The following is a 26842-nucleotide window of genomic DNA, read 5'->3' as shown; positions in this document are numbered from 1 at the left end:
GGCTGGTGACATGGTGGCTCACAACCATCTGTAAAGAGATCCGATGCCCTCTTCTGGTGTATCTGAAGACAGCTACAGTGTACTTATATATAGTAAATGAATAAATCTTTTTTTTTTTTTTAAAGCAAACTGAGCAAGCCAGTAAGCAGCACCACCCCCACATGGTCTCTGCATCAGCTCCTGCTTCCTGACCTGCTTGAGTTCCAGTCCTGACGTCCTTTGGTGATGAACAGCAGTGTGGAAGTGTGAGCTGAATAAACCCTTTCCTCCCCAACCTGCTTCTTAGATGGTCATGGTGTTTGTGCAGGATAGAAACCCTGACTGACATTTCTCTTCCCTTTTGCTCCGTCCACAGGAGGATCTTCTCATGGTTTATTAATTCTAAAATGAAAGTCTATCTAAACTGTTCCTATATAAAGAAAACACTTATTGACAAGACTCAAACACAAAATTATATTTATTTTCAATGACAAAAACAACACAACAAAGTGGACCAATCAACTAAATTTTAAGTCTACATAATTTTCAGCAGAAAACTTACGTTCCATAAAATTTACAAACATATCACAATTAAGAGTCTCCAACCTACCTTGTCTGAGGATAGCGACAAGGGTGAAACACAGAATCACAAACTTACAGCACAGAGCTTTAAGATCTGTGCGTGTGTCTATAACTTGATTTTCTCTTTGATTCCTGACTGTGAAGTCTGTATATGACATCTTTTATGTTGGAAAGGGTGGAAGCTCCCCCAGGCCTAGGGCTTCGTGTACACAGAGTGGATGGTAAGTAACCAAATACATGCTATAGAGACTTGATTCAAAACTCAAACAGCAAGAGCCACGGAAGGAGAGGAGATTTCAAAGACTGTTAGCAAGATGCCTGTGGGATAATTCAACACCATCGAAACAGAGCCCAGAGCTCCCTGGGGAATGGGATAGTTTGGGACAGTCCATGTATAAGCTCTACAATTAAATCTTACTTCTAGACTTTTGGTTTGGGACCCTCCACCTAAAGCAATTTCTGCCAGAAGACAGAAGGTTATTCACTCACCAATCAAGTTCCCTTTCATTTCTAATCTTGACTTTGTCACTTGGCTGCTGTCTCCTGTACAATGGGAGCCACATTCCAACCAAGGCTCACTACTACACAGACCAACCTCTCTGGCTTAGATTTGCCTATCATAAACATGGGATACTGGCCACCGACAGCTCTAATCCAGTTTCTTTTGTTTTATCCTGCTACATTATACTGCTTGGCTACAAAACCTGGGGTTCACAGAGCGGCAGCACCCGTCAGCTTCAATGGTCACAAGATGCTTACATGGTCACCTGTCTTGGTTATCTTGTCCTTATTTCTTTCGAAATTCGATCCTCCGAGCAACATTCTGAGCTCCATATTTTTTGACCAGTGCATTTCTAGTGTCATCATCGTCCTTTTGCAAATCTAAGTCATCTTGTCGGCACCAAATTGGGAAACCATCAGGTCTCCGTCCAGACTCTAAGAAAGAGGAAGTGGCCTCCAGTTCACCACTGTTTTTCAGCAAGGCCTGTGTAACTGTTGAGAGATCCAAGTTAAACTTTTCCATTAGCTGCCGGATGATCTTAATGGCAGTTCCCACTTCTTGTGTAGAAACTTTTGGTTCCTCTTCCTCCTCGTCTGGCTGTGTTTCTGAATCTTCCTCAGGTGTGGGTGGATCACCATCACACATGGTTATGTGTATTTCAAAGTCAGGGCTCTCATCCACCTAGAAAGAACAAGGAGAGAAACCAGCTCCTAATTATTAAGCCTTGAACTCTTGCACACCTTATCTCCCAGCTATCACTCCCTGGCTCTTTGCAAGGGCGCCCGTCAGTTCCTCTCATTTCACTCATCTGACGTGTGTACGTATATGCATGCAGATAGTATGTGGGAGGGAGGAAGTGTTTTGTGCACATCTACACATATATATTTGACTGATTAAAATACAGAATATATGTATGTGAGAGAGAGAACATGGGTAACTTGTATGACATTAGATCACTTGCTAAATGCCTGACTTCACTTGCAGATGTGAAGTTCATAAAAACAGGAACCAGGTGTGCTGTGCTCATCACCGAAGCCTGGGAACTAAGTCCTCAATACTGCTGCTGTATGAGGCTATTAGGGTTTCCAAGCTGTACGACATTTAGGCATACCACAAAGTCTGTATATGAGAGCTGTTTCTAAGAACTACTGAGTTTGACAGTTGATGGGAAATGTACAAATTATCAAATAACAAAACATACAAACTACGAAAAACAATGATCCTTTAGTTCTGAAGGTCAGTGATAGTCACTCACTCACTATTTATACAAACTTAATGTTCTTCTTTTATACTAAATACCAGATGGATGTGGTGACATGTCCCTGCCATCCCAGCATTCCTGGCTAAAAGATCACCCATAAATTCAGGGCAGTGTGGGCTGTACAGTGACATGACGTGTCACACAGCCCAGCTGGCTTCGTATTTGCTTTGTAGCAAAGAATGATCTTTAACTTTTTCCCCTTTATGAATTAATTTTTAAAAAATGTCTTAGAATTATTATTTTATGTGTATGAGTATTTTGCCTGCACGGTTTTTTTGTTTGTTTGTTTGATTGTTTTCTTTTTTTCGGAGCTGGGGACCGAACCCAGGGCCTTGCGCTTGCTAGGCAAGTGCTCTACCGCTGAGCTAAATCCCCAACCCCTTGCCTGCACGTTTTGTATGTGCACCATGTGCATGTCTGATGCCCACAAAAAAGCAGAAGAGGGCAATCTTCTGCCTGAAACTGCAGACACAGATGTTTATAAGCTGCTTTGTGGGTGCTGGGAATCAAACCGGGTCCTCTGCAAGAGCAACAAGGGCTCTAACCCTCTAGGAAAATTTGCCAGTCCTCACCTTTAACTTCTGAGTCCCTCCTTTTGACTCCCAGGTGCCGTAATTATGGGCATGCACCACCACATTCATGGGGGTAGTTTTTTGTTTTGTTTTGTTTTAATTTTAGACAAAGTAGCTCAGGGTAGCTTCAGAGATAATATAGCCAAGGATAACCCTGAACTCCTGCTCCTCCTGCCTTCATCTCTTAAATGCTGGGGTCACAGACAAATACCACCAGGACAGGCTGAACCAGTATCTTTACAAAAGACACTGGAAGGGAAATAAGACAGGAGGGAGCAAAAAAATGAATCATAACCTCTTCTTTTTTTTCCTGCTCTGTTATTTTCCAAGACAGGATCTCACTATGTAGCTCTGGCTGTCCTAGGACTCACAGAGATCTACCTGCCTCTGCCTCCCTCCCAAACATAATGCCATTAGGTTTGGTTCTGTAACTACTTTCTTTTGTGTTAAATCAAGGCCAACAAGATAGCTAGGCAGGTAAAATCACCCACCCGTCAGCAGGCCTGACACTTGAGTTTAATCTCCAGGATACACATGTTAGAAAAAGAGGACAGACTTATTATCCAATAAATAAAATTGTAATAAAAATTTTAAATGTTTTTTAAAGAGTTAATTCCCAAGATCTTTAGTCTTGGAGAAGACACATACATACAATTTGGATTAAAAAGGTCATCGTCATTATTTTGCAGCAACTGGCCTTCTCAACAGCTATTTCGTGGGACTCCAACATCATAGTTAAGGACAAACTGAATTTAAAAGAACAAGAATATTCCCAAAGTTCTAAGCACACAGCGACTTTAAAGGTTAGATTTACTTCCTGAGAAGTATAAGCACATTCTACAAAAACCAAATAAACCATTCTTTGAAAGCACGGGCTGAGATCCGAGCGTTCAGGGCAGGGTGCTTTAAACTGTTAAAGTAGAACTGTCCCAGGGCACGTGTTTTTAATCCCAGCACTCAGAAAGTGGAGGCAGGCAGATCTGTCAGTTCAAGGGCAGCCTGATCTACAGATCAAATCCCAAGCCACCATTGGCTACGCAGTGAGACCGCTCAAAGCAAAGCAAAGGAAAAAAGATGGTGTGATTATTTTTCTCCCTCATCCCCTTACACTATCCTGCCAAATACTAAAGTATTGTAAGGACTGAAGCCAGATCACATCTTCTCTCCTCTGCTGTCATGTACATTCCTGTTCTTGGGTGGATGGAATCACAGTTTAAAAGCAAATGAGAATGGAGGCGAGGGGAGGAAATGAGTAAACAGAGTCAAGATACCACGGCTTCCCCCAACTCCGGAGTAGCTTCCTCAAATAGCTTGTTGTCTGCCTCTCCATTCTCCTTGGTCTCCCCCTTCACACACTCCTCTTCAGGCAAGTCTGGCGTCCTCTTGTTCTGTGGCTCTATAAAAGAAAAGAGCAGATCAATGAGGCTCATTGCACAGACCATCTGTATCAGTTCTCTGTGTGCAGGTTTGTTTCTTTTAGGACATTCCTGCTTATTATTCAGAAGTGTACAGAGTATAAGATATGCATACTCCATAATTCTCACACTTGTTTCCAAAAATAACCTACAACCCCAGCACTCAGGTGCAGGGAGGTTTTGAGTTAAGAGGCTACTCTGGGGCTCTGAGTGAGTTCTAGGCCAAATGGGGCCTAGATGAGGACTCGATGATTTAAGTACAGTGGAGGTTTATGGTAGACATGAGAGAGAGAGTAGCCAGAGGTATCTTAAGGGTCCACAATAAACTCACCAAGAGATGGGGAAGAGGGAGGGATTGAGGGAGGGGAGGGGAGGAGGGAGAGGTGAGGAGTAAAGAGAGTACCCAGGAACCTGGAGCACAAGAGACTGGCATAACCAAAATGGTTGGGTTATAAAGGAATCAGAGACGCTGCGGGAAGGGAGGCTGACTATAGGGGATACAGACCGGAGTAGTCAGCCAGGATGACTCTGTAACAGGTAAGGAGAACCTGGCAGCTAGCATCTGTTAAAATAGGAACCTAAGGGGCTGCTGAAATAGAGAAATACATTTTACTTCTCCAGACAAACCTCCACCCCCAACAGAGGGAGAAAGCATGTCTTTTTAACAGAAAGGCCTGCCATTTAAGCTGTCAATACTGGTTACAGAAAAAGGTAGATATCTTAGCCAGGCATGGTGTCTCAACTAGGTAATTCCAGCACTCTAGAGACTGACGTAGAGGATTGTCTAGACTTGGGAGGCCAGCCTGGCTGTCTCAAAAACAAACTTACAACATGACTTAAATAAAAAAGCAGGACCTTGGGCTGGAGAGATGGCTCAGAGGTTAAGAGCACTGACTGCTCCTCCAGAGGTCCTGAGTTCAATTCCCGGCAAGCACATGATGGCTCCCAACCATCTGTAATGGGATCCGATGCCCTCTTCTGGTGTATCTGAAGATGGAGGTATACTCACATATAAAAAATAAATCTTAAAAAACAAAAACCCTTTGTACTGTATACTAACCATAGCCAGATCTCAACCTCAAGTGCTTAGAATTCACCTCACCTAAGGAAGATCACAAAGTAACCGTCCTTTCTATATGGAAGTACATTCAATTAAAGCAAAATACAGAAACCAAAATATAGGCAACATCTATAACCAGGATAACCAGGATTTTTTTTTTCCTCTCAAAGAAGAGGAGGAGAGGAGGAAGGAGAAGGAAGGAAGGCAAGAAGAAAGGAAGGAAGGAAGAAAGGAAGGCAGGAGAGAGGGAGAGGGAAAAAGGAGAGGAAGAGAGGGTGGGAGGGGAAAAATAGAAACAGGTTACCCTGTTACCTCCTGGAGGAAAACTAGGTAACTGGTGGGTGAAAAGCTCTCAGGGAGAACTTTCCCTCGGGATGGAGACCCTCCAACTCCAAAGACCAGACCGAGACACCACAGGATGCAATCAGCAAGAGGATTTGGTTTATTGTCGGGATACACAGGCACAGGCACCTGCCGGCGCTTCAGTCACTCGGGGGACTGGCGCGCCCCACGGAACCAAGGATGGGCTTTTATAGGATTTTGGGGAGCAGAAGCAAGCATACAGAAGCAGATGCATGGTTACAGGGATATAATTGGTGGATTCTAATGTGGCAAGGGTTCAGCCCGGGGGCAAGTTTCCTAGCTACCTTCCTGAAACATAAGGACTGACTCGGCCCCCCAAGGGTTCAGCCCGGGGGCAAGTTTCCTAGCTACCTTTCTGGAACATAACAGCTGACTCAGCCCCCCAAGGGTTCAGCCCGGGGGCAAGTTTCCTAGCTACCTTCTTGGAACATAACGGCTGACTCGGCCCCCCCACCAGGGTGTGGGACCTCTCCCAGGGCTTTTCTCATTGTCAGGTGCTCAACTGCAGTCGTCCTGTTGCCAGGCCTTCAACCAAACACATCTTGCTTGGCAGCCGCTGTGTACTCAGTGTTCTAACCTTTCTCTGAACCAGTCATCTTAAGTACAGCCTTGTAAAATGGCGTTACTGCTGCTAAGCTGGGGTCTTTCAGTGGGTAGTAAGTAGAAAGTTTTCGTATATACAGTACTGTGTTCCTTTTGAACACAGAGCAGTTCTTGTAAACTAGTTACTGTCCTGTAGTCCCAGCACTCCGGAGGCTGAGGCAGGAAGAACATTTCAGACTAGTTAGGGGACAGCCTGGGCGGCACAGCGAGAGACCTCAAGTTACCCACCCTCCCAAACCCAAACCCATCAACGAACAACAACCAGTCAATAGGAAGGAAAAGTTAATGAAAAGACAAATTAAAACCTGAGAGCAAGGGATAAGAGGAACCGGTGCACTTTCACTTCGGACCTCAGCAGAGGAGAGGGGCTGAGCTATGCCACCAACGAAGCCAAAAAGGCTGCTGATGGTCAGGCAGCCCCGCCCCCTCCCCCTCTCGGACCCTCCCCCGCCCTCCCAGCCCCGAAGGTGCAAGCCTCACCCCCGCTATCCGCAGCCTCCGGGTCCTGCTCCGCCTTCCGTTTGAGCTTCTGGGAGGACGGGCTGACCGGAGCGTTCCCGAGCAGGTACTTGTGCTCCTGGCCCTGCAGGTGCTTGAGGTAGCGGTCCTTGAGCGACTGCCAGGAGTGCTGCGTGAGCGAGCTCTTCTCCATCGCTTTCCACAAGGCGTTGCCTGTGACTGAGCTGGGCGAACGGGCATTTTCCTTTACGTAGGTTAGGATGGCCACATCGTCTGCGTCAGTGTAGGCAATGCGCCCGGTCAGGGGCTGAGGCTCGGGTTCCGTGGAGCCCTCCGCAGAAGCCCCGGGCTTAGGGTCGGACGCCTGCTCCGTCAGGCCCAGCCGATAGGCCTCCAGTTCCAGCTTCTCGTTGCGCTCCACGCAGTCTAGGATGTACTGCGTGGAGATGAAGTCGCCCGAAGCCTCGGCCAGCGCCTCCCCGGGCTGGGCTAGCAGCACCGCCCCGGGCTTCTGCACCCGACACAAGATGCCGCCGCCGTGCAGGATGAGCGTTGACAGCCGGCGCTTGGCCGAGCTGGGCCGCACGTAAAACGACATGGCGCTGCCGTCTTCTCTCACAAACAGAGTGGAGGAGTGGGTGGGCCCATTGGGATCTTTACCCAGATCCATTACCTCCGCCATACCTGTCGCTCCGCTGCCCAAGAAAAGCAAAGGGACAACACTGAGAAGACTGATTCCGCCGGAGGAGCCCAGAACTGCGCCTGCCCAGCGAGAGCCCAGCCTAGTGCCCGCCCTCTTCCCCGGAAGAGGCGGGACTTAGAGCCGTGACCTGGAAGTTCTTGTTCTACGCTAGTCACTTTTTTTTTCTGGGTCCGGCCAGTGGGCAAGATGGCCACGCTGCGGGAGGGTGAAGTCAAATTGGATGGCGAGCCGAAACTAAGCAAGAAGTAAGTGTCGTTGAAATTCTTTAAGTGTCTCTTGTCACAGTGTCTAGATGGGACGTACCTGGAGTTTTCCCGCCAAGGCGATTGTGTCAGGGGTCCCTCTGCCTTTTCCGGTGGGTGAGCACATGCTGGGACAGAGATGCCCTGGAACCTACAGCCTTCGGAATGCCCCAGAGTCAACTGCGTGGTTGGTGGGTTCCCTGGTCCTAGCTGTGGGGACGAACATGCCTTGGGAAAGCCAGTACAGAAACTGGGAATGGAGGCAAAGAAAAGCGAAACTAACTTTTCCCCACCTTCTAAGAAATGCCTTTCTATTTTAATTGAGCCACACCCCCGACTGATAGATTGGGGAAATGGTTAAACATCTTTGTTCTTCAAATAAGAACCTTTAAATTATTCTTGGCATATCCAAGGTTATTCCTCACCTTGGATGTTAAAAGGGGTTAGGTTCAGAAACTATAGTGCACTTACCCATATGTGACACTCAAAGAATCTGTGACAGGGGAGCAAATGGCCTTATTTAGCGGGATACACCAGGTTCCCTTTGCACTGCTGGGTCCAGCTTTGTAAAACACCCCAAATCCAAGAATTGGGTAGACAGATAAGATTGGCCTCCCTTTAACTGGTTGTATTTTACAAGTACATACTAGTCCAGGGTTCCCCACTTGAACCACAGAACACTAGCAATGTCTTCTTAATGCCTGGAACTACGTAGCGCCCTCCAGAGCTATAGGAAATAAGTAATTTAAGCTGTTACATACCATGGCCGCTTTAGTTAGTGCCCTAGCAATAAGTCCTCATGTTGATCCCTGAGGGGAATACCAGAGATGTTCTAGCTAAGAACTGATTTTCCCTTTTACTTTGTCTTTGCTTCTGCTTTGTGTGTTTTAGAAGAATTTTAAAGAAAGTGTTAAAGACTTAGGGGTCGCTAGCCCTCTAATTGGTTGTCCTTTGTGTGAACGATTTGATGGGTTGCTTAGAGGAGACTGATTGAGTTTATTAAATCAGTAGTTGAAATTTTGAGTCACAAGTAAAAGTGGCTCAGTTTTCAGGTAAATTAGGGAAGCCTTACTGCTGCTTTTAAGTCACTTTTCTTAAATAATACTATTCACTTTTTTTTTTTTAAAGCAACCTTCACCTGCTAAAACACCATGGTGGCACTATACAAACTTTGTCTAATCTCCGTAGTAATCTTGCCAGAGAAATGCTAATGTCCACTTTTAAAAGTCACAAACTATGGCCCTGGGTGTTGGTTTTTATGGGAAAAAAATGGGTGTTCCCAGGAATTGCCAGTGTGGCTTAGTGACTGCTTCCATGCACAAGGCTCTCGATTTCCAGCGCTCTACATTAGAAGTTTATGTTCCTGATGTGTCTTCTAGCACTGCTCTAAAGCACTGAAACAGAAATCTAAAGGGAAGTCTATACCAAGTCTGTGATCCTCGGTTTATTTAAATCAGGTGGTGTGGGGTTTTGTTTTGTTTGTTTTGTTTTTACAAGACAGGATTTCTCTGTATAGCCTTGGCTGTCCTAGAACTCACTCTGGAGATCCAGGCTGGCCTTAAACTGAGAGGTCTAGATCTACTCGCCTTTGCCTCCCGAGTGTGTGCGCTGCCCCCAGTTGGCTTTAAAATAAACCAGTTTTGGGGCTGGAGAGATGGCTCAGTGGTTAAGAGCACTGACTGCTCTTCCAGAGGTCCTGAGTTCAAATCCCGGCAACCACATGGTGGCTCACAACCATCTGTAATGGGATCTGATGCTCTCTTCTGGTGTGTCTGAAGACAGCTACAGTGTACTTATATATAATAAATATAAATAAATAAATAAATATATAAATGTACTTATATGTAGTAAATAAACAAGTTTTTATGTACATTCCCAGACAAAATAATTTTTCTGTGCATGTGAATAATATTTCCCTTTTTCTTAATTATTCTTAGAATTTCTTGAAGTTTTTCCACTTTATTCCCGAAAGTCCCCAAAGTTAAAAACTAATGGGCTATCTGCTCAAATCACTCATTCTCAGACGAAAGATTCCTCCTCAAAGTACTTGAGCACAGTAGAGTGTGATCCCGGTAGGTCTAAGGCCATAGTGTTTATGACATGTGAACATAATGTCATCTGAGGGCCTGTCCCCTCCTCCATGATGGCCCTTTCTGTGACTCAGAGAGTCTTTCCTGTAGCCGGCTTCTGTGTGCTGTGTTTGTCCATTTCCTGGGATGGGGTTTTGCTGTGTTCCTCAGGCTGTTCTCAAACTCCTAGGCTCAAATGATCCTCCCCAAGCTCTGGAATAGCTGGGACTGTCTAAGATTTGCATCTGATATTTTCACTGTCATCCTGTTGCCAGGATTCCGTCTTCAGGGGAGAAACCACAATTGAGAGCCCCACACTTTGCCTTCCTTATTTTAGGAAGTTGGGAGCATTTCTGGATATTGATTGCCTTGCGTTTGAGTTTCTAATCCCAGATATGAAGCAGTTTTTCCTATACTAGGACTAAGAACATTGTAGATGTTAGTCAGGAGGGACTGAAGTTCAGAGGGACATTGCATGTTAGTACAAATCATGGCTCCCCTCCTCAGGAGTGCAGGATGAGTGGGTTTATATTATTGGTCCCCTCTGACTACACGTCTCTGTTTCCTGCTAGGTGGTGGTAATCATTAGTTCCAGGGTGTTCTGCCATGTTGATGCAAGCTGCTGTCAGGCTTGTTAGGGGGTCCCTGCGCCAAACCTCATGGGCAGAATGGGGTCAGAGGGAACTTCGACTGGGCCAACTTGCTCCTTTCACAACGCTCCGCAAGGACAAGCCACTTTCTGATAGAAGAAGGTTGGTGCCCATTCTTTATTGCTCTGGGAGCAGGATCTTTCCTTTGGTGTCTTGTTAGCTGACTAAGTCTTTGGACATGTTAAGGAAACAGCTCTATTGCCCAAAGCCAAGACTCCCTCCTTACTTTGTGCGTTCAGAGTCCTCTCTATGGTCTCTTCTCTGTGTGTTTTCTCTCTCTCTCTCTCTCTCTCTCTCTCTCTCTCTCTCTCTCTCTCTCTCTCTCCTTTCTCTCTCTCTTCCCCTTTTGACTAATTTTGAGACAGGATCTTGCTATATAGACCAGGCTGTCCTCAGACTCACTATGTAATGAAGGCTGAGACAGATCTTGCTGTATAGACCAGGCTGTCCTCAAGCCCAGTGTAATGAAGGCTGGCCCTCATCTAAAGGTCTGTCTGCTTTAGCTTGCTTTCCACTCTAGGATTACAGACATGTGCTACACCGCCTTGCCTGAAATAAGGAATTTCTAATGCTAGTTATTTTCCCCTTTTTTGTCTTTCTGGGTTTTGTTTATCAACTTTGTCCTAGTTTTGGTGCTGCCTTTAGGGTTTTGTTTGTGGGTTTTTTTTTTTTTTTTTTTTGACTGTCCTTACAATCTACAAGAGCAAATCCTGAATAAAGCAGAAAAGAGATTTATCTTAATATGGGGATGGGGGTGGGAGAGGACCAGATAGCCTTAAAAGCTAGCTCACTGAATTACAGAATGATAGATCTAGCAGACTGTTAGAAAGATGAGTGCAAGACACATTGTATTTAGAAAGACTTGTCTTTTGTGAACCTTTCACAATTAATTTGTACTTAAAAGATAATCAAGTTCTTTTCTTTAAGTTTCACTAAATTCATATTGAAAACAAAGAAAGGGCAGTGAACAATAGTAACTGGTACATGTCTGTAATCCCAGACCTCTGGGAAGCCGAGGGGAGAGGGTTACAAGTTCAGGGGCAAACTGAACAATTTAGCAGTCCCATTTCAAAAGAAAGAGGAGCTTGGGAGTAATTGTGTTAGACCTCTTGTTTAGCACACTTGGACCTCTGGGTTTGACCTCTAACAGTTCAAAACAAACAAAAGAATGTGAAAGGTATGTTCTAAAGCCAGATAATAAACAACCATGACTTAGAATCTTTTGCCATGTTCACTATTGAAGACTTATCCATTATAAAGAATGATCCAGGAGGGAGAGAGGAGAGAAGCCATGGCAGATGCCTTTTTTTGCAGACAATTGCATGAAAGACAGAATTCCTTGAATATGTGCTGTAGAGAAGTCAGCAATCTTTTCTTAGCCTTTTTTGAGGTCAATGTGACAACCAGATGAATTGAGAATTCTCTTCTGGACTCCTGCATATGTGGCTGACATCTGCAATCAATTTCTTCTTCTTTTTCTATGAACCTCTGTGATGAAGTAATGTCTGCCAGCTTATTTTCCCTGCCACTCATCTTGACCAGTACACATCTACCCTGTGGTCATGTACTGCACATAGTAGGTGTTCAACAAATGGGTGACTGCAACATTCAGCAACACAGCCTGAGAATCTGGCTTCACCTTAAATGGAACTTCACCAGATATGTAGAAATGAGACTCCGAAATCCTGTGAGCTTTGGGCTGCGGAAGATTAATTGCATGTCACATATATTTTATGACACAAAAATTTAAGTTAGTTTTGGGGAATTCTGTATGAAGATATTGATCTAATTATTTCCTTCAGGTCATTATCATGCTTATTTATCATAGAGATTAAAATATGACTACATGTTTAAAAAAAAAAAAAAAAGAATGATCCAGGGGTTGGGGATTTAGCTCAGTGGTAGAGTGCTTGCCTAGCAAGCGCAAGGCCCTGGGTTCAGTCCCCAGCTCTGAAAAAAAGAATGATGCATCTATAAATTCTCTTTGAATAATGAAGACATTCTTGTCTAAATCAGTTTATTTTTCCTGGATTCAGATAGCAAGTTCAGGTCAAGGGTCACAGAGTTGCCCCCATTGTTTTGAGTCTCAGGTAAGATGTATGAAGTTTGGATGACGAGAAACTTAATTAGAAATGGGTCCAGATTTGTCTGGGTTTGTCCTGGAGGCAGAATGTGAAGAGTTAAGTAGTGAGAGACCTAGAACCCACTTTTGAGGCCTAACTATACTCTGGGACTCGATCATTTCTTATTAACGTGTCAGTCCTCACTACTGGTGAGAGGGTATCTTATTTTCTTTTTCTAGATGATGATAAGTCATTTGCTCAATGCCATTCAAGTGGCTCGTGTTTTATTTTAGCGCTAGGCAGTTTGACTACAAACATAGCATGCTGTTGCCTGAATTGTGCTGATTCATATACTATTCCGTTCTGGTTAAAGTCAGAACAGTTTTGTTCTAGGCTGGGGCTCAGGCTGGCCTCAGATTCACTGTGGAGCTGTAGGTGACCTTAATTAAACCTGTGGTCTCCTGCCTGCACCTCCCAAGTACTGGGTTTACAGATGTGCAGCATCACATCTGCAGTGCTAGAGATTAAACCCCAGGCTTCGTGCACTCTGGGCAAGCTTGCTTGCTTGCTTTCTTTCTTTCTTTCTTTCTTTCTTTCTTTCTTTCTTTCTTTCTTCCTTTCTTTCTTTTTTTTTAACATTTATTTATTTAGTATGTATACATCATACAGCTCTCTGCCTGTATATATACAACTACAGGCAGAAGAGGGCACCAGTCCTGATTATAGATGGTCGTGAGCCACCGTGTGATTGCTGGGAATTGAACTCAGGACTTCTGGAAGAGCAGACAGTGCTCTTACTTAACCTCTGAGCCATCTCTCCAGCCCCTGGGCAAGCTTTCTACTGACTGAGCCACACCTCCAACCCACACATCAGTCTTTGACAGTTCTGAAATATCTCTTGAAGGGATCGTGTCTTCAAGCTCTGCAGACCAGCTCTCCACAGTCTAACTCACTTCTCTAGGAGACCCAGGAAACTGACAGAGCCAGAGGTGTTACTTTACTACACCGTTAGGTAGTACTGTAGGGACGTCTTCTAGGGATACCAAACTACCAGGATGCAGTTTCTAGTGTCGGGAAGCTTAAAAGTTTATCCTGCAGATTTTCTGGGAAATCTCTATTCCAGTACTTGCATAAACTGGTAAATGTGGGCTTCTTCACCTTTAAGGATCTTGATTCCAGTTGGTTTCTGATGCCAAGTGGACACTGGGAATGACCTGTTGTCGCATCTTTGTTCAAAGCTTAGGTTTTCTTTTCGTCTTATCCCCATAAATAGCTTAGTGACTAACAGGTTAGAACTGGGAAGTAACATCACTTAGGGCATGGCGCAGCAGGAACATTGTCTGCAGGCTGCTCACACGTTTGGAAAGTGGCAGTGGAGCTTCTGACAGAGGGCTCTTTGGGCAGCTGTCACACTGGGTGCTGTCATCTTCTCAACAGTGAGCTGAAGAGGCGTCTGAAAGCTGAGAAGAAGCTGGCAGAGAAAGAGGCCAAGCAGAAAGAGCTCAGTGAAAAGCAGCTAAACCAGACGACTGCTGCTGCTGCCACCAACCATACTGCTGACAATGGTGTGGGTGCTGAAGAGGAGACCCTGGACCCAAACGTGAGTTTCCCTGGGCCACCAGGATGGCTGGACACAGGAGAACTTCTGAGAGGCTTGTGGCAGACAGCAGGAGAAACCAAGTGACTAACAAGATAAATAAGAACTTGAACCAGCAAGAGAATTGGGAGGGCAGTGTCTGCCTTTTGTTTGCTAAAGGCATAGGCCCTGAGTTTTTAATATCAAGTCCAAGGAGGCAATTTCAAGACTCCAGTCATCCTGAGTAACTACTTCCGGGGGAGTAGCTGAGCCTGTAGCAATGACAGCGGGGTGGCTTCCATCAAGATAGACAAGAGCTTCTATTAGTTGGCAAAATACATTCCTCATGCCAAATCTACCTCTCCTCTCCTATTTCCTGGTTTTGTACATAAACACAGCCATGGCCATTTGTATCACTCCGAGGCTAATTTTCCACTATGCAGAGTAGAATTGGGAAGTTGCATCGAGATAAAGGTTACAAGTGGCTGGTTAAGAGTATATCCTGCTATTCCAGAGGATACCCACATCAGGTTGCTAATAACCACCTGTTACTCCAACTTCCCCTCCTGCATGTACACACACCTCCACACAGACACACATACATGCATACATACAACATTCATATGATTAAAAGTAAATCTTCTAAAAGAAAAAAAATTGCCAATCTGTCTTAGTTAGGGTTTTACTGCTCTAAACAGACACCATGACCAATGCAAGTCTTACAAAAGACAACATTTAATTAGGGCTGCCTTACAGGTTCAGAAGTTCATTATCATCAAGGCGGGAACACAGCAGCATCCAGGCAGGCATGGAGCAGCAGAGCTGAGAGTTCTACCTCATCTGAAGGCTGCTAGCAGAATACTGACTTCCAGGCAACTAGAGCTAGGGTTTTAAAGCCCATACCCACAAAGCCATACCTACACAGAAGGCCACACCTCCCAACAGTGCTACTCCCTGGCCTAAGCATATACAAACCATCACACAACCCCTGTGGTAAAACACTCCATATTTGCACTCTATAGGTTTGCTGAGCATGCCCAAGGGTAGAGTCTAATGTGTGGCCAGAAGAATAATTAAGAAAGTGACTTCATGGGGTTGGGGATTTAGCTCAGTGGTAGAGCGCTTGCTAGGCAAGGCCCTGGGTTCGGTCCCCAGCTCTGAAAAAAAAAAAAAGAAAGGAAAGGAAAAAAAAAAAAAAAAGAAAGTGACTTCACCATGCAAGTGCAGTCCACCAAAGAGACTGTCTGTAACAATTAAGTTTTATTATTTTAGGCGAACCTCCATTTTTTTATTCTATTGACTCTTATATGTTAAGTTCATTTTATGAATCTACATTTTTTGATACAAATTTTATTCCCTAGTCCTATTTCAAAGATGCAGAGGTTAGTGTTGGAGTTATGCCCCCTGACAGGCTCATGTGTTCTCTTGATGTTCCTAGATAGTGCGCATGCTGCTTTGGAAGGTTGTAGAGGCTTTAGGAGGTGGAGCCTTCTGGAGGAAGTGGGTTTCTGGTGGTGGGTCTTTTGTTTTGCTTTTTTGAGACAGTTTTTCTTTTCTTTTTTCTTTTTAATAAATCAATCTTTTCTTTTTAATATTTATTTATTGTGTATACACCATACAGCTTTCTGCCTGCATGTATGCCTGCAGGCCAGAAGAGGGCATCGAAATCTCAATATGGATGGTTGTGAGCCACCATGTGGTTGCTGGGAATTGAACTCAGGACCTCTGGAAGAGCAGACAGTGCTCTTAACCTCTGAGCCATCTCTCCAGCCCGAGACAGAGTTTTTCTATGTGGCCTTGACTGTCCTAGAATTCACTCTGTAGACCAGGCTGGCCTCCAAGTTACAAAAATCCACCTGCCTCTGCTTCCCAGGCACTGGGATCAAAGGTGTGCTTTATCATTGTTGGATCTGCTGGTAGTGAGCCTTAATGGATTATGCTGTAGCCCCATTCTTCCTAACATGGGTGTCTGGCTTGCCTGATGTGCAGAGGCGAAGTTGTTCCGTAAGCCTCTGATGGCCTGAACAAGCCACTCTGCTGTCCTGCTTTCCCTGCCATAACTATATTCTCTTAAACTAGAATAATCCTGTAAGCTATTCTGTCACAGTGACAAGGAACGTAATCAGTATGATACTCTGCTGAAGAAGCCACACCTCACGGGGTTCCGCTTCTGAAGGGCTGGCTTTTTTAACAGCAATACTACAAGATCCGTAGTCAAGCTGTCCAGCAGCTGAAGGTCAGTGGGGAGGACCCGTACCCACACAAGTTCCATGTGGACATCTCACTCACTCAGTTCATCCAAGAATACAGTCACCTGCAGCCTGGGGACCACCTGACTGACATCACCTTAAAAGTAGCAGGTAGGAAGGCTCCCTGACAGTTCACTTGCCTTTCATCTCACGGGGGCAAGCTTCTATGCTAACACAAAGGAGGGCCTAGGCTGGTCTTGTGTTGTCTTCCCCCTCTTTTTTTTTTTTTTTTTGAATCCAGATCTTGCTGTATATCCTGGGCTGGCCTCCAACTTGAGATGTCCATGCTGCACTCTCTCTCCCAGCTGGTGTTGAAGCTATTTTACTGGAGACAGTGCTTTATGTCTACTCACAGATTAGAGCAGCCCTGAGGCATGGGTTGACTTTTAGATAAGGTGATGCTTCTGGGGAACAGATGTTCTTTGAGGGACTTCCTGGCTGGAAACTGCTCTGCCTCCCAAGTGCTGGGAGGAAAGAAGTGTGCTGCTGTGCCTGGCCTTTCCCTGCATGACATTTGTTAATGGGCTTGGCTTAGCCTATCTAGTCCCTGCCTGCTGATACTTTGGATTTTTATGTAAAGATTCAGGAAGGCCCAGAACCTGTGTTGTCACTACTACTGACTACTGCCATCATCCAGGAATCCACTGACCATCTTTAAGAGAGGACTTCCTGTACAGCCGTGAAATCACTGCAGTGAAGAAGAGGACAGACTGCAGACCTCGGGCCACACTCAGACCATTGTGATCAGTGCTGCACAGAGAGCTCAGAAGGCTTCTCTTTCAGTACGCCCCGTGTTTTCTTCCTAGGTCGCATCCACGCCAAGAGAGCCTCTGGGGGAAAGCTCATCTTCTATGACCTTCGAGGAGAGGGGGTCAAGTTACAAGTCATGGCCAACTCCAGGTACATTGAAGCAGACAGCTGAAGATCTTGTGTTGCTGGGTGGTGGTGGCGGCATACGCCTTTAATCCCAGCACTCGGGGCAGATGCAGGTGGATCCTTTGGGTTTGAGGTCAGCCTGGTCTGTAGCAAGCTCTAGGACAGAGAAAACTTCTCAAAAAATCAAAAACCAAACAAACTAAAAAATTACTGTGTCACACCCCAGAGTAACAGAGGGACAGGTGAAGACACAGGCTAGTGTGGTCCTATTCTCCCACTGCCATCTAGAGTTAGGGTAGGGAGGAGTGGGGCATGTGGTTGGATGCAGGTGAGTGGCGGTGAAAAGACCTAGCAATGACTTCTTACTTATAGGACAGTAAACACGGAGGGAATCCCTCCAGCAGTTGTCCCTGAAGCAGGGATTCTGAGTGAGGGTTTCCTGAGTAAGCCAGGCGTCTGTCTGTATTAATTTGTAGAACTGTACATTCTTACTTTTCCTTTCACTCAGGAATTATAAATCAGAGGAAGAATTCGTTCACATCAATAACAAACTGCGCAGGGGAGACATAATCGGAGTCGAGGGCAATCCCGGAAAAACCAAGAAGGGTGAGCTGAGCATCGTCCCCCGGGAGATGACACTCCTGTCCCCCTGCTTGCACATGCTGCCTCATCTTCACTTCGGCCTCAAGGACAAGGTGAGCTCTCACACGAGTGCCTTCTGTATAGCTGGCTCAGGAGACGCTGGTTTCTAACCTCTGCTTTTGGTTTAGGAAACAAGGTATCGTCAGAGATACTTGGACTTGATACTGAACGACTTTGTGAGGCAGAAGTTTATCATCCGCTCTAAGATCATCACATATATAAGAAGTTTCTTGGACGAGCTGGGATTCCTAGAGGTGACCAAGGGGGAAGGGTTTTTTACCTGAGATGGTACCTGCCTTGTGGTGCTTGTCTCTCGCTATCCCATCCTGCCAGGGTCCTTCATGCCTAAGTAGAAAAGCGCCTGCCAAGTGTCTCTTCTGCCTTGTTCATTAGGCAGGCTTTCAAAATAATGCACCATCCCCGTGCTGATGATTTTGGCGATTTTCAGTAGTTTTTTTTTTTTTTTTTTTTTTTTTTTCTCGGAGCTGGGGACCGAACCCAGGGCCTTGTGCTTCCTAGGCCATTTTCAGTAGTTTTGAAGGGTCTGTAGCATTAAGAATATCTTAGCAGCCAGGCGGCATGATACCCCCTTAGTTCAAACTTAGGAGACATGGGCAGGCAGATATATGCACACCAAATACACTAATTATACATATGTATTCTCACTGCGTGTGCATACGTAAATGTTTTAGAGGAGTTTTATTTTTGGTTTAAATACAAATTGTAGTCATGTTATATATACTCTAATAAACCTGCCTCTTCTTTTTTTTTTTCAGACTCCATTCCAATCTATTTTTGCTGTGTGTGTTGGTTGTGTCTATGTGCACATGCAAAGGATAGGGAAGATGTCCAATGTTCCTATAACTCTTAGCCTATTTTTTTTTAAACTACATGTGTGTATCTGTACATGTAAGTGCCAGTGCCTTTTGAGGCCAGAGAACTTGGGTCCTCTGTGCTTTTAGCAGCTGGGCGTCTCTCCAGCCCTCCGATGCATCTTAAAGGACGTAGGTGGTAAATACTGTAAGTGCCTTAGCTGCTGTGAAGAGACGCTATGACCAAGACAACTCTTATAAGAGAAAGTATTCAGAGGGTTGGTCCAGTATCATCATGGCAGGAAGTGTGCCAGCAGGCAGGCAGGCAGGCCTGGGCCAAGGGCTTATATCCTGGTCCACAGGTTGCAGGCAGAAAGATCGAGAAAGAGGAAAAATACAGTCAGACAGACCCTGGGCCTGCCATAGGCTTTGTTACCTCAAAACCATCCCCAGTGACACATCTATTCCAAAAAGGCTGTACCTCCTCTTAATCCTTCCAAGCAGTCTCACCAACTGAGACCAAACCTTAAACCTATGGGGCCATTCACATTCAAACCACCACAGTCTGTTAAACCTAAGAGCTGCAGCACTCGGCTATAGTTCCTTTTACAGCTTGACAGCATTTACAGCGCTGGTTGTTATTAGGAATGGAGACGTGGTTCTAAAAAGTCCGACCATCTGTTTGTCTAACTTGTATGATAAGCTGGCACTGTGTCACATGCAGAGAATGAACTGCCTCAAGGCCTCTAGTTATCTAAGAGCTGTGTCTTTCTGTCTGCTTTAGATCGAGACTCCCATGATGAACATCATCCCCGGGGGAGCTGTGGCCAAGCCTTTCATCACCTACCACAACGAGCTGGACATGAACCTGTACATGAGAATTGCTCCAGAGCTCTACCACAAGGTAGTCCACACCATACCCCATTTCCTTTGAGTAGCAGGAGACTAGACTAGTACAGTCTGACGTAAGGAGAGAACGGCCAGGAGAATGTTGTAATTCTGTAGTGATTGTGGGTTGTGATTTCCTTGTAAGCAGTTGAGAATTGAAGGCATCCAAGTGTACACACACCCTGTTCGAGCTCCAAAGCCTTAACTTTGGTCTTCCGCAGATTAGATCGCATTTTTGTCTTTCTTGCTTTCTTTCTCTCTTTCTCTTTCTTTTTTCTTCCTTTCTTCCTTCCTTCCTGTCTTTCTTACTTACTTACTTTCTTTCTCAAAAACTCTACAACTGGCATGGTGGCAAACACCTTTAACGCCAGCACTTGGGAGGCAGAGGCAAGCAGATCCTAAACTCTTGTCTGTACAATGAATTCTAGGTCAGCCAAGGCTACACAGTGAGACCCTGTCTCAAAAGAAAAAAAAAAATCTACCACTGAACAGCATCCCAGTCCTTCTGAGTTTAGTCTTTCATAAAAGAACTTTCGCTGGTCTTAACTTCTTTCTAGAAAATAAAAATAAATCTCTTCAGATTATCAGTATAAATACCAAAGACTGTCGTCCAAGATTCTTAGTTGCAGATATATGGCAAGTTAAAGCAAGACCGAAATTAATTCAGCTCTGTAAGGGAGCACAGAGCCACAATAACCTTGAAGGCCGGGGACTCGTGGGAGCCTGGAAATGGTGCTGGCTTGTATCACACTGTGCCTACTGGGCACCATCACTGCACTAGGATCTTAGTAGTCTGTTTCAAAGATGGCTGCCTCTGGTTCCCATCGCCATAGTGAGTTCTGTGTAACAGCTACACTTCCCTTTGGTAGCTTCCATGCTAATATGTCACTAGTGTGTCTGGTAGGTGGAGCTGGGTCACTTGCGTAACCTAACGCCACAAGAGGCTTTGGAAAAATTCAGACTCAACAAATAAGAAATAGCAAAGACATGGGAAGAGACTCGGGAGTCCTGTACAGCCAAATAAAAACAAAAGCACATTGCTGTCTAAAGACAGCAGGGCATTGGGCATTTTGAGTGGAGAGCAAACCCCAGCTATGACGAGCAGTTAGTTCTTAGGAGCCTGCGGGCTGTTAACACACACTGTGGCCCTGTGGGCTGTTAACACACACCGTGGCCCTGTGGTTTTTGTAGATGCTGGTGGTTGGTGGCATTGACCGGGTTTATGAAATTGGGCGCCAGTTCCGGAACGAAGGGATTGATTTGACTCACAATCCTGAGTTCACCACCTGTGAGTTCTACATGGCCTATGCAGACTATCATGACCTCATGGAAATCACAGAGAAGATGCTGTCAGGTGAGTCCCGCTGCCTTCAGCTCATACTCGACTGGGAGACGGCTGTGCTGCCCGCCCTCAGAGAACTTCCTGTTTTCAGTCCATAAGATAGATGCCGCTTTCTTTCCCAGGGATGGTGAGAAGCATCACAGGCAGTTACAAGATCACCTATCACCCAGATGGGCCAGAAGGCCAAGCCTATGAGATTGACTTCACCCCACCCTTCCGAAGAATCAGCATGGTAGAAGAGCTTGAGAAGGTTCTGGGCGTGAAGCTGCCAGAAACCAGTCTCTTTGAGACCGAAGGTAAAATACTACACTTCACCATGTGGCCTGCCTTCTTGTTCAGCTACAGATTTGTTTAGGTCAGAGCTAAAATGTCCCATGTGTTGTGTTTATAGGCATTTTGCACAGTGATATTCCCTGTCCTAACTTACACATTTCTGTCACAGAAACTCGCAAAATTCTCGATGATATTTGTGTTGCAAGGGCTGTTGAATGCCCCCCACCTCGGACCACAGCCAGGCTCCTTGATAAGGCAAGAGACCATGCTTGTGCTCACCCGGGGATCAACAGGACCCTGATCCTAGAAAGTGGGTCTCACTGGGTGGATCCTTCCCTGCAGCTTCACAGGGAACCTTACAGAGGAACAGGAGAATGAAACTTTGAATTGGGATTGGGAAATGTAGCTCTGTGGTTAAGTACTCACAAGTCAAGGCCAGGGAAGGGGTGGCTCTCAATCCCCACCCTCAGATCCCATTCCCCTAACTGGGCCACCTTGTCCAGCCACAGTGGGGAAGGATGCACCTAGCCCTGCACAGCGTTGATGTGCCACGGTGATGATACCCAGGGGGCCTCCACCCTCTCAGAGGAGAGGAGGGACAGGAGAGGAGGGACTGAGGGGGACCAGGCATGGGGGACAGTGATCAGGATGTAAAGATTAAAGAGGGAAAAAGAAGGGGCTGGAGAGATGGCTCAGAGGTTAAGAGCACCCGACTGCTCTTCCAGAGGTCCTGAGTTCAATTCCCAGCAACCACATGGTGGCTCACAACCATCTGTGAAGAGATCTGATGCCCTCTTCTGGTGTGTCTGAAGACAGCTACAGTGTACTTATATATAATAAATGAATAAATCTTTAAAAAACAAAAAAAAAAAGAGGGAAAAAGAAGTACAGGCAAAAAGGAGCTTTGAAATGTAATATTACGCTCTTTGCCAACTGGTCGGAGTATATTATCTTACACAGTACTCCGTGCTCTGAGAAAGCTGCAGGGTGAACTCAGCAGTGTGGAGGTAAAGCCTTCCCTTGGGCTGGGCTGTCAGTGACATCAGAAGCCATGCCTAGCTCTGCTCTGTTTTCTCCTTAAGCTTGTGGGAGAGTTCCTCGAAGTGACATGCATCAGCCCTACATTCATCTGTGATCACCCACAGATCATGAGTCCTCTGGCCAAATGGTAAGACACAGTTTGTTACTGCATTAAAAAAAACACCCTGAAGTAGGGCTGGGGCTGCTGGGGCTGGACCTGTGCAGTAGAACATTTGCTTAATTCTTATTTTATGTATGTGAATATACTGTTGCTGTGTTCAGACACACCAGAAGAGGGCATCAGATCTCATTACAGATGATGTGAGCCACCATGTGGTTGCTGGGAATTGAACTCAGGTCCTCTGGAAGAGCAGTTGGTGCTCTTAACCACTGAGCCATCTCTTTGGCTTTTCAGTAGCGCTTTCATAAAACCAAACCCAGAAGAAGTTAATGGTTAAGTTAAAGCAACACTTTGTTTTGCTGTCCTGTGTTGAGTTGGTGGTGGTCTTTCTGTGGCGTGCACTGATACAATATCTAAGATGGGAATCCTGCCAGGACATCTTCGTGGGATCTCTCTGGCAATAGTCTGTTGTCAGCATGGTGATTGGGTTCCCAAGGCAACCTCAACAAGAGCAAAAGTATATGCTAGACCTTTGCCATTGCCTCCTTGACCAGAACAAGTGGGCATTCCAGAGTATGAGAACAAAGCAGAAGGGCCTGGGTTCAGGCTGTCCCACTGCCTGTCAGGAATATAGTCACGTCTCGGCTCTCCCTCACACTGGCACCACACATCGGTGCTGAAAGTTGTTGAGGCTTCAGGTTTGGACTTTTGGGTCAAGTATTGCATTATGTGAGCTCTGAATGTTCATCCTCTGTGGTCTCATGTCTCCAGGCACCGTTGCAAAGAGGGTCTAACTGAGCGCTTCGAGCTGTTTGTCATGAAGAAGGAAATATGCAATGCGTACACTGAGCTGAACGACCCCGTGCGGCAGAGACAACTGTTTGAAGAACAGGCCAAGGTGAGTGAGTGAGAATGGCCTCTTACCCCTGAGCTCACACCAGGGGTAAGCACCACCCTTAACCCTATGTTGCTGGACATTTTCCTTGGTGTTTTAACCAAAGCCAGGGAGACTCTCCAATTGTAGTGTGTGTGTGTGTGTGTGTGTGTGTGTGTGTGTGTGTGTGTGTGTGCGCGCGCGCGCGCGCGCGTGAGTGTACTGCCTGCAGGTATGTCAGTGCGCCATGTGCACACAATGCTCAGGAGGGCAGGAAAGGGTATTAGTGTGTTGGATCCCCCGGAACTGGAGTTACATACAAATGGTTGTAAGCCACCATGTGCATGCTGGCAATCAAACTTGGATCTTTTGAAAGAGCTTCTCTCCAACTCTCCAGAGTAACCTCTCATAAAGAGGCTTCGCAGGAGTTCCATTCAAAACAGCTCTTCTTTTTGTTTTTGAGAAGTCTCTTGGGTAGCCAAAGCTGCCTTGAATCCCTGACCCTCTTGTCCTTGCCTCTAAGGGCTGGGATTACAGAGCTACGTACCACACTCAGCTGACACTTTGGCCTCGATCATATAATACATAAAATGAGTTTAAGATTGCCTATATTTGGACACTCATCTCAAAAATACATTTAACAAGGACATACCTTTTCTTAAACTATACCTCTCCCCCTTTTTTAGAAGGGGGCAGCTATTGTTTTGTTTCGCTTTGTTTTTTGTGTTTGTTTTGTTTTCAAGATTTTATTCATTTTATGTATATGAGTACACTGTTGCTGTCTTCAGACACACCAGAAGAGGACATGAGATCCCATTACAGATGGTTGTGAGCCGCCATTTGGTTGCTGGGATTTGAACTCAGGACCTCTGGAGGAAAAGTCAGTGCTCTTAACCACTGACCCATCTCTCCAGCCCATTGCTTTGTTTCTTGAAACAGAATCTCTCTGTGTAGTTTTGGCTACTTCTGCCACTGACGGGTGGTTTCAGGAAATAGAGAAAGATTCTTTGAGGTCCCAAATTCCCAAACAAGACAGATTTTGTCTTTTTAAAATTACTGTATATTATTTGTGTAAAATAATGAGGACTGCCTGCCTCCCTTAACCTTCGTGTTCCAAGTATTGGAACTATAGATATGTACAGTTGCATTCAACTTAAAATCTGAGTTTCATCTCTGAGGTAGACTTTGTCAGTCCTAACTTCCAGGTCTCTAGAAATCAATTTCTAGCAAGTTGATCAGATGTTGTCCTGGGCATCTTTGGTACTCCTTTTGAAAGTTTGAATGTATGTATGTGGACACTGAGATGACCTAGAACTGTGGGTTGACTTGGGGGGGGATCTCATATCAGACATTTACATTAGGGTTCATAACAGTAGCAAACAGTAGTTATGAAGAAGCAGGGAAATAACTTTGTGGTTGGGGTCACCCCACGTGAGGAGCTGTAATAAGGGCCACAGCATGAGGAAGGCTGACTAGAAGGCCTAGATCCTTTTGATCATGTGACTCTTAATTATTCCAGGCCAAGGCTGCTGGTGACGATGAGGCCATGTTCATAGATGAGAACTTCTGTACTGCCCTGGAGTACGGGCTGCCCCCAACAGCTGGCTGGGGCATGGGTATCGACCGAGTCACCATGTTTCTCACAGACTCCAACAATATCAAGGTACGTGCAGACCTCCCAGTGCATGCTTCCCCAGAACTCCACTGTACTGGAGATGACAGAGCACAGGGCCTGGAGAAGAAAGAAGAGGCTCAAGGAGTCCCTTCCACTACAGGAGAAGACTAAAGAGCATGGGACCTTACAGGACTTTAATCTTCCTGCTTGAGACAGGAGGGAAACTAATAGTTTGCTTTTCCTCAATATCCAAGGAAATGCTAAGCCCTCTCTACATATATTGCCTTAAATCAGTCAGTTCTATGAGGAGTGAAGATTGCTTTTGCTGGTGTTAATACTTTTTGAGACAGGATCTCATGTAGCCTGGGCTCTCTTGGAACTCCATCTGTAGTTTATAATGAGCTTGACATTCCTGATATTCTGGCCTCTACCTCCAGAACACTGAGATTGTATTGGTGCATGCCTGTGCGGAAGCTCGCTTTTGGATCGCTTTGCTTTGGTGTGGTTTGGTTTGTGGGGTTTTGTTTGTTTGTTTGTTTGTTCGTTTGTTTGTTTTGTTTTGTTTTTCTTTTGGTTCTGGTTTTGGTCTTTTGGTTTTTTTTATTCCACATAGGGTTTCTCTTCATAGCCCTGGATGTCCTGGAACTCACACTGTAGACCAGGCTGGCTTTGAACTCAGAGATCCCCCTGCTTCTGCCCTTTTTTTTTTTTTTTTTTTTTAAAGATTTTATTTTATTGTACACTGTTGCTGTCTTCAGACACACCAGAAGAGGGCATCAGACCCCATTACAGGTGATTGTGAGTCACCATGTGGTTGCTGGGAATTGAACTCAGGACCTCTGGAAGAGCAGCCAGTACTCTTATCTGCTGAGCCATCTCTCCAGCTGCCTGCTTCTGCCTTCTGAGTGCTGGGATTAAAGGCATATGCCACCACCACCCAGCTGATGTTCACTCATAAAACAAAATAATACGTTTTTAAAAATTAAACATATGGCTCATTTACACCACAAGCATCCCATGTGCCTGCAGAGGCCAGAAGAGATTGTCAGATCCCCTGAAGCAAGTTACATGAGGCTGTGCTGGGAACCACATCTTGGTCCTCTGCAAGAACAAGTGCTCTTAATTGCTGAGCCATCTCTCTAGCCCTGGAACCTTAGTTTTGCTAGAACCTGTTGATTCATTTTTTTGACGTGGGACCCTAGCAGGTTCTATGCCCTTGGCTGGGTGTGTATTTCTAGATTTTGTAACAGCAGAGGCAGCAGCAAAAGTAGGATTGCAAGGGGGTGGGGTGCGATATGGGATGGGATGGGATTCATAGTGTCTTTTTTTTTTAAAAGCCAGAGTTTTACCACATAGTTCTGGTCCGGTTGTTCTGGAACTTAACCATATGTAGACCAGGCTGGCCTTGAAATCAAGTCAGAGTGGTCTGTCCCCCACCCACCACCCACCCCCACCTCCTAAGGGCTGTGATTAAATAAGTTCCACTGTGCCTGGCGCATGGTGCTTCGCTTTAAAGGAACCTTTGCTCTTCTCTTCTCCAGGAAGTACTTCTCTTTCCTGCCATGAAGCCTGAAGACAAGAAGGAAACTGCAACAGCCACCGAGACCCCAGAAAGCACAGAGGCCAGCCCCTCTGTCTAGAAGACTATGCAACTATGGCCTTTGCGCTTGAGCAGCAGATCTGGTCTGAGGGAGGGAGGGGTTCCTGTGTGGTGCCCGCCCACTGGACACTGCAGTCCAACCACCACAAGAGAGAAGAATTAAAGAATTTCTTTTTATTCCTTGTTACCAAATAAACCATTTCTCTCTTTACCTGTGCAATGTTATTTCCCCCTCCCAGACTGCTGATCTAATGAATGTTTAAACTCTTGTTTTTTTAAGATTTATTTTTATTATTAATTATGTATGTGTGCATTAGAGTGCAGGTGCCCTCTGAGGCCAGAGATGTTGGGTCCCTTAGAGCCGGAGTTACAGACATTTGTAAGCTACCCAACATAGATGCTGAGAAACAAAGTCAGCCCTACGAGAATAG

The 26842-nt window shown here is 45.5% G+C and overlaps 2 protein-coding genes across 4 annotated transcripts; one reads left to right on the top strand and one right to left on the bottom strand.

The window, feature by feature from the left end:
- Window positions 1–439: 439 nt before the first annotated feature.
- On the bottom strand, window positions 440–7528 carry Terf2ip (TERF2 interacting protein). Its single transcript, NM_001013143.1, is given in 3 exon segments — window positions 440–1744; window positions 4168–4292; window positions 6818–7528. Coding segments are annotated over 3 exon segments (1182 nt in total). The 5' UTR covers window positions 7479–7528; the 3' UTR covers window positions 440–1348.
- Window positions 7529–7655: 127 nt separating this feature from the next.
- Window positions 7656–26622, top strand: Kars1 (lysyl-tRNA synthetase 1). Of its 3 annotated transcripts, NM_001006967.2 has the most exons (15): window positions 7656–7744; window positions 10383–10562; window positions 13961–14123; window positions 16294–16459; window positions 17155–17248; window positions 17733–17919; window positions 17995–18120; window positions 19463–19582; window positions 20758–20920; window positions 21031–21204; window positions 21351–21436; window positions 22264–22349; window positions 23094–23220; window positions 24716–24859; window positions 26353–26622. In NM_001006967.2, the coding sequence occupies exons 2-15, from the start codon at window positions 10417–10419 to the stop codon at window positions 26449–26451; spliced, it is 1881 nt and encodes a 626-aa protein (NP_001006968.1). In that variant the 5' UTR covers window positions 7656–7744; window positions 10383–10416; the 3' UTR covers window positions 26452–26622. The 3 variants fall into 3 exon arrangements, with proteins under 3 accessions (NP_001006968.1, NP_001386122.1, XP_087450348.1); NM_001399193.1 differs by lacking the exon at window positions 10383–10562; XM_087594222.1 differs by lacking the exon at window positions 10383–10562 and having other exon boundaries at window positions 7676–7744; window positions 16294–16743; window positions 16929–17248.
- The last annotated feature ends 220 nt before the right edge of the window (window positions 26623–26842 follow it).

The sequence above is a fragment of the Rattus norvegicus genome, chromosome 19, assembly GCF_021556685.1.
Source record: "Rattus norvegicus strain SHRSP/BbbUtx chromosome 19, alternate assembly SHRSP_T2T, whole genome shotgun sequence".
NCBI lineage: Eukaryota > Metazoa > Chordata > Mammalia > Rodentia > Muridae > Rattus > Rattus norvegicus.
This window is presented reverse-complemented; position numbering and strand designations above follow the sequence as displayed.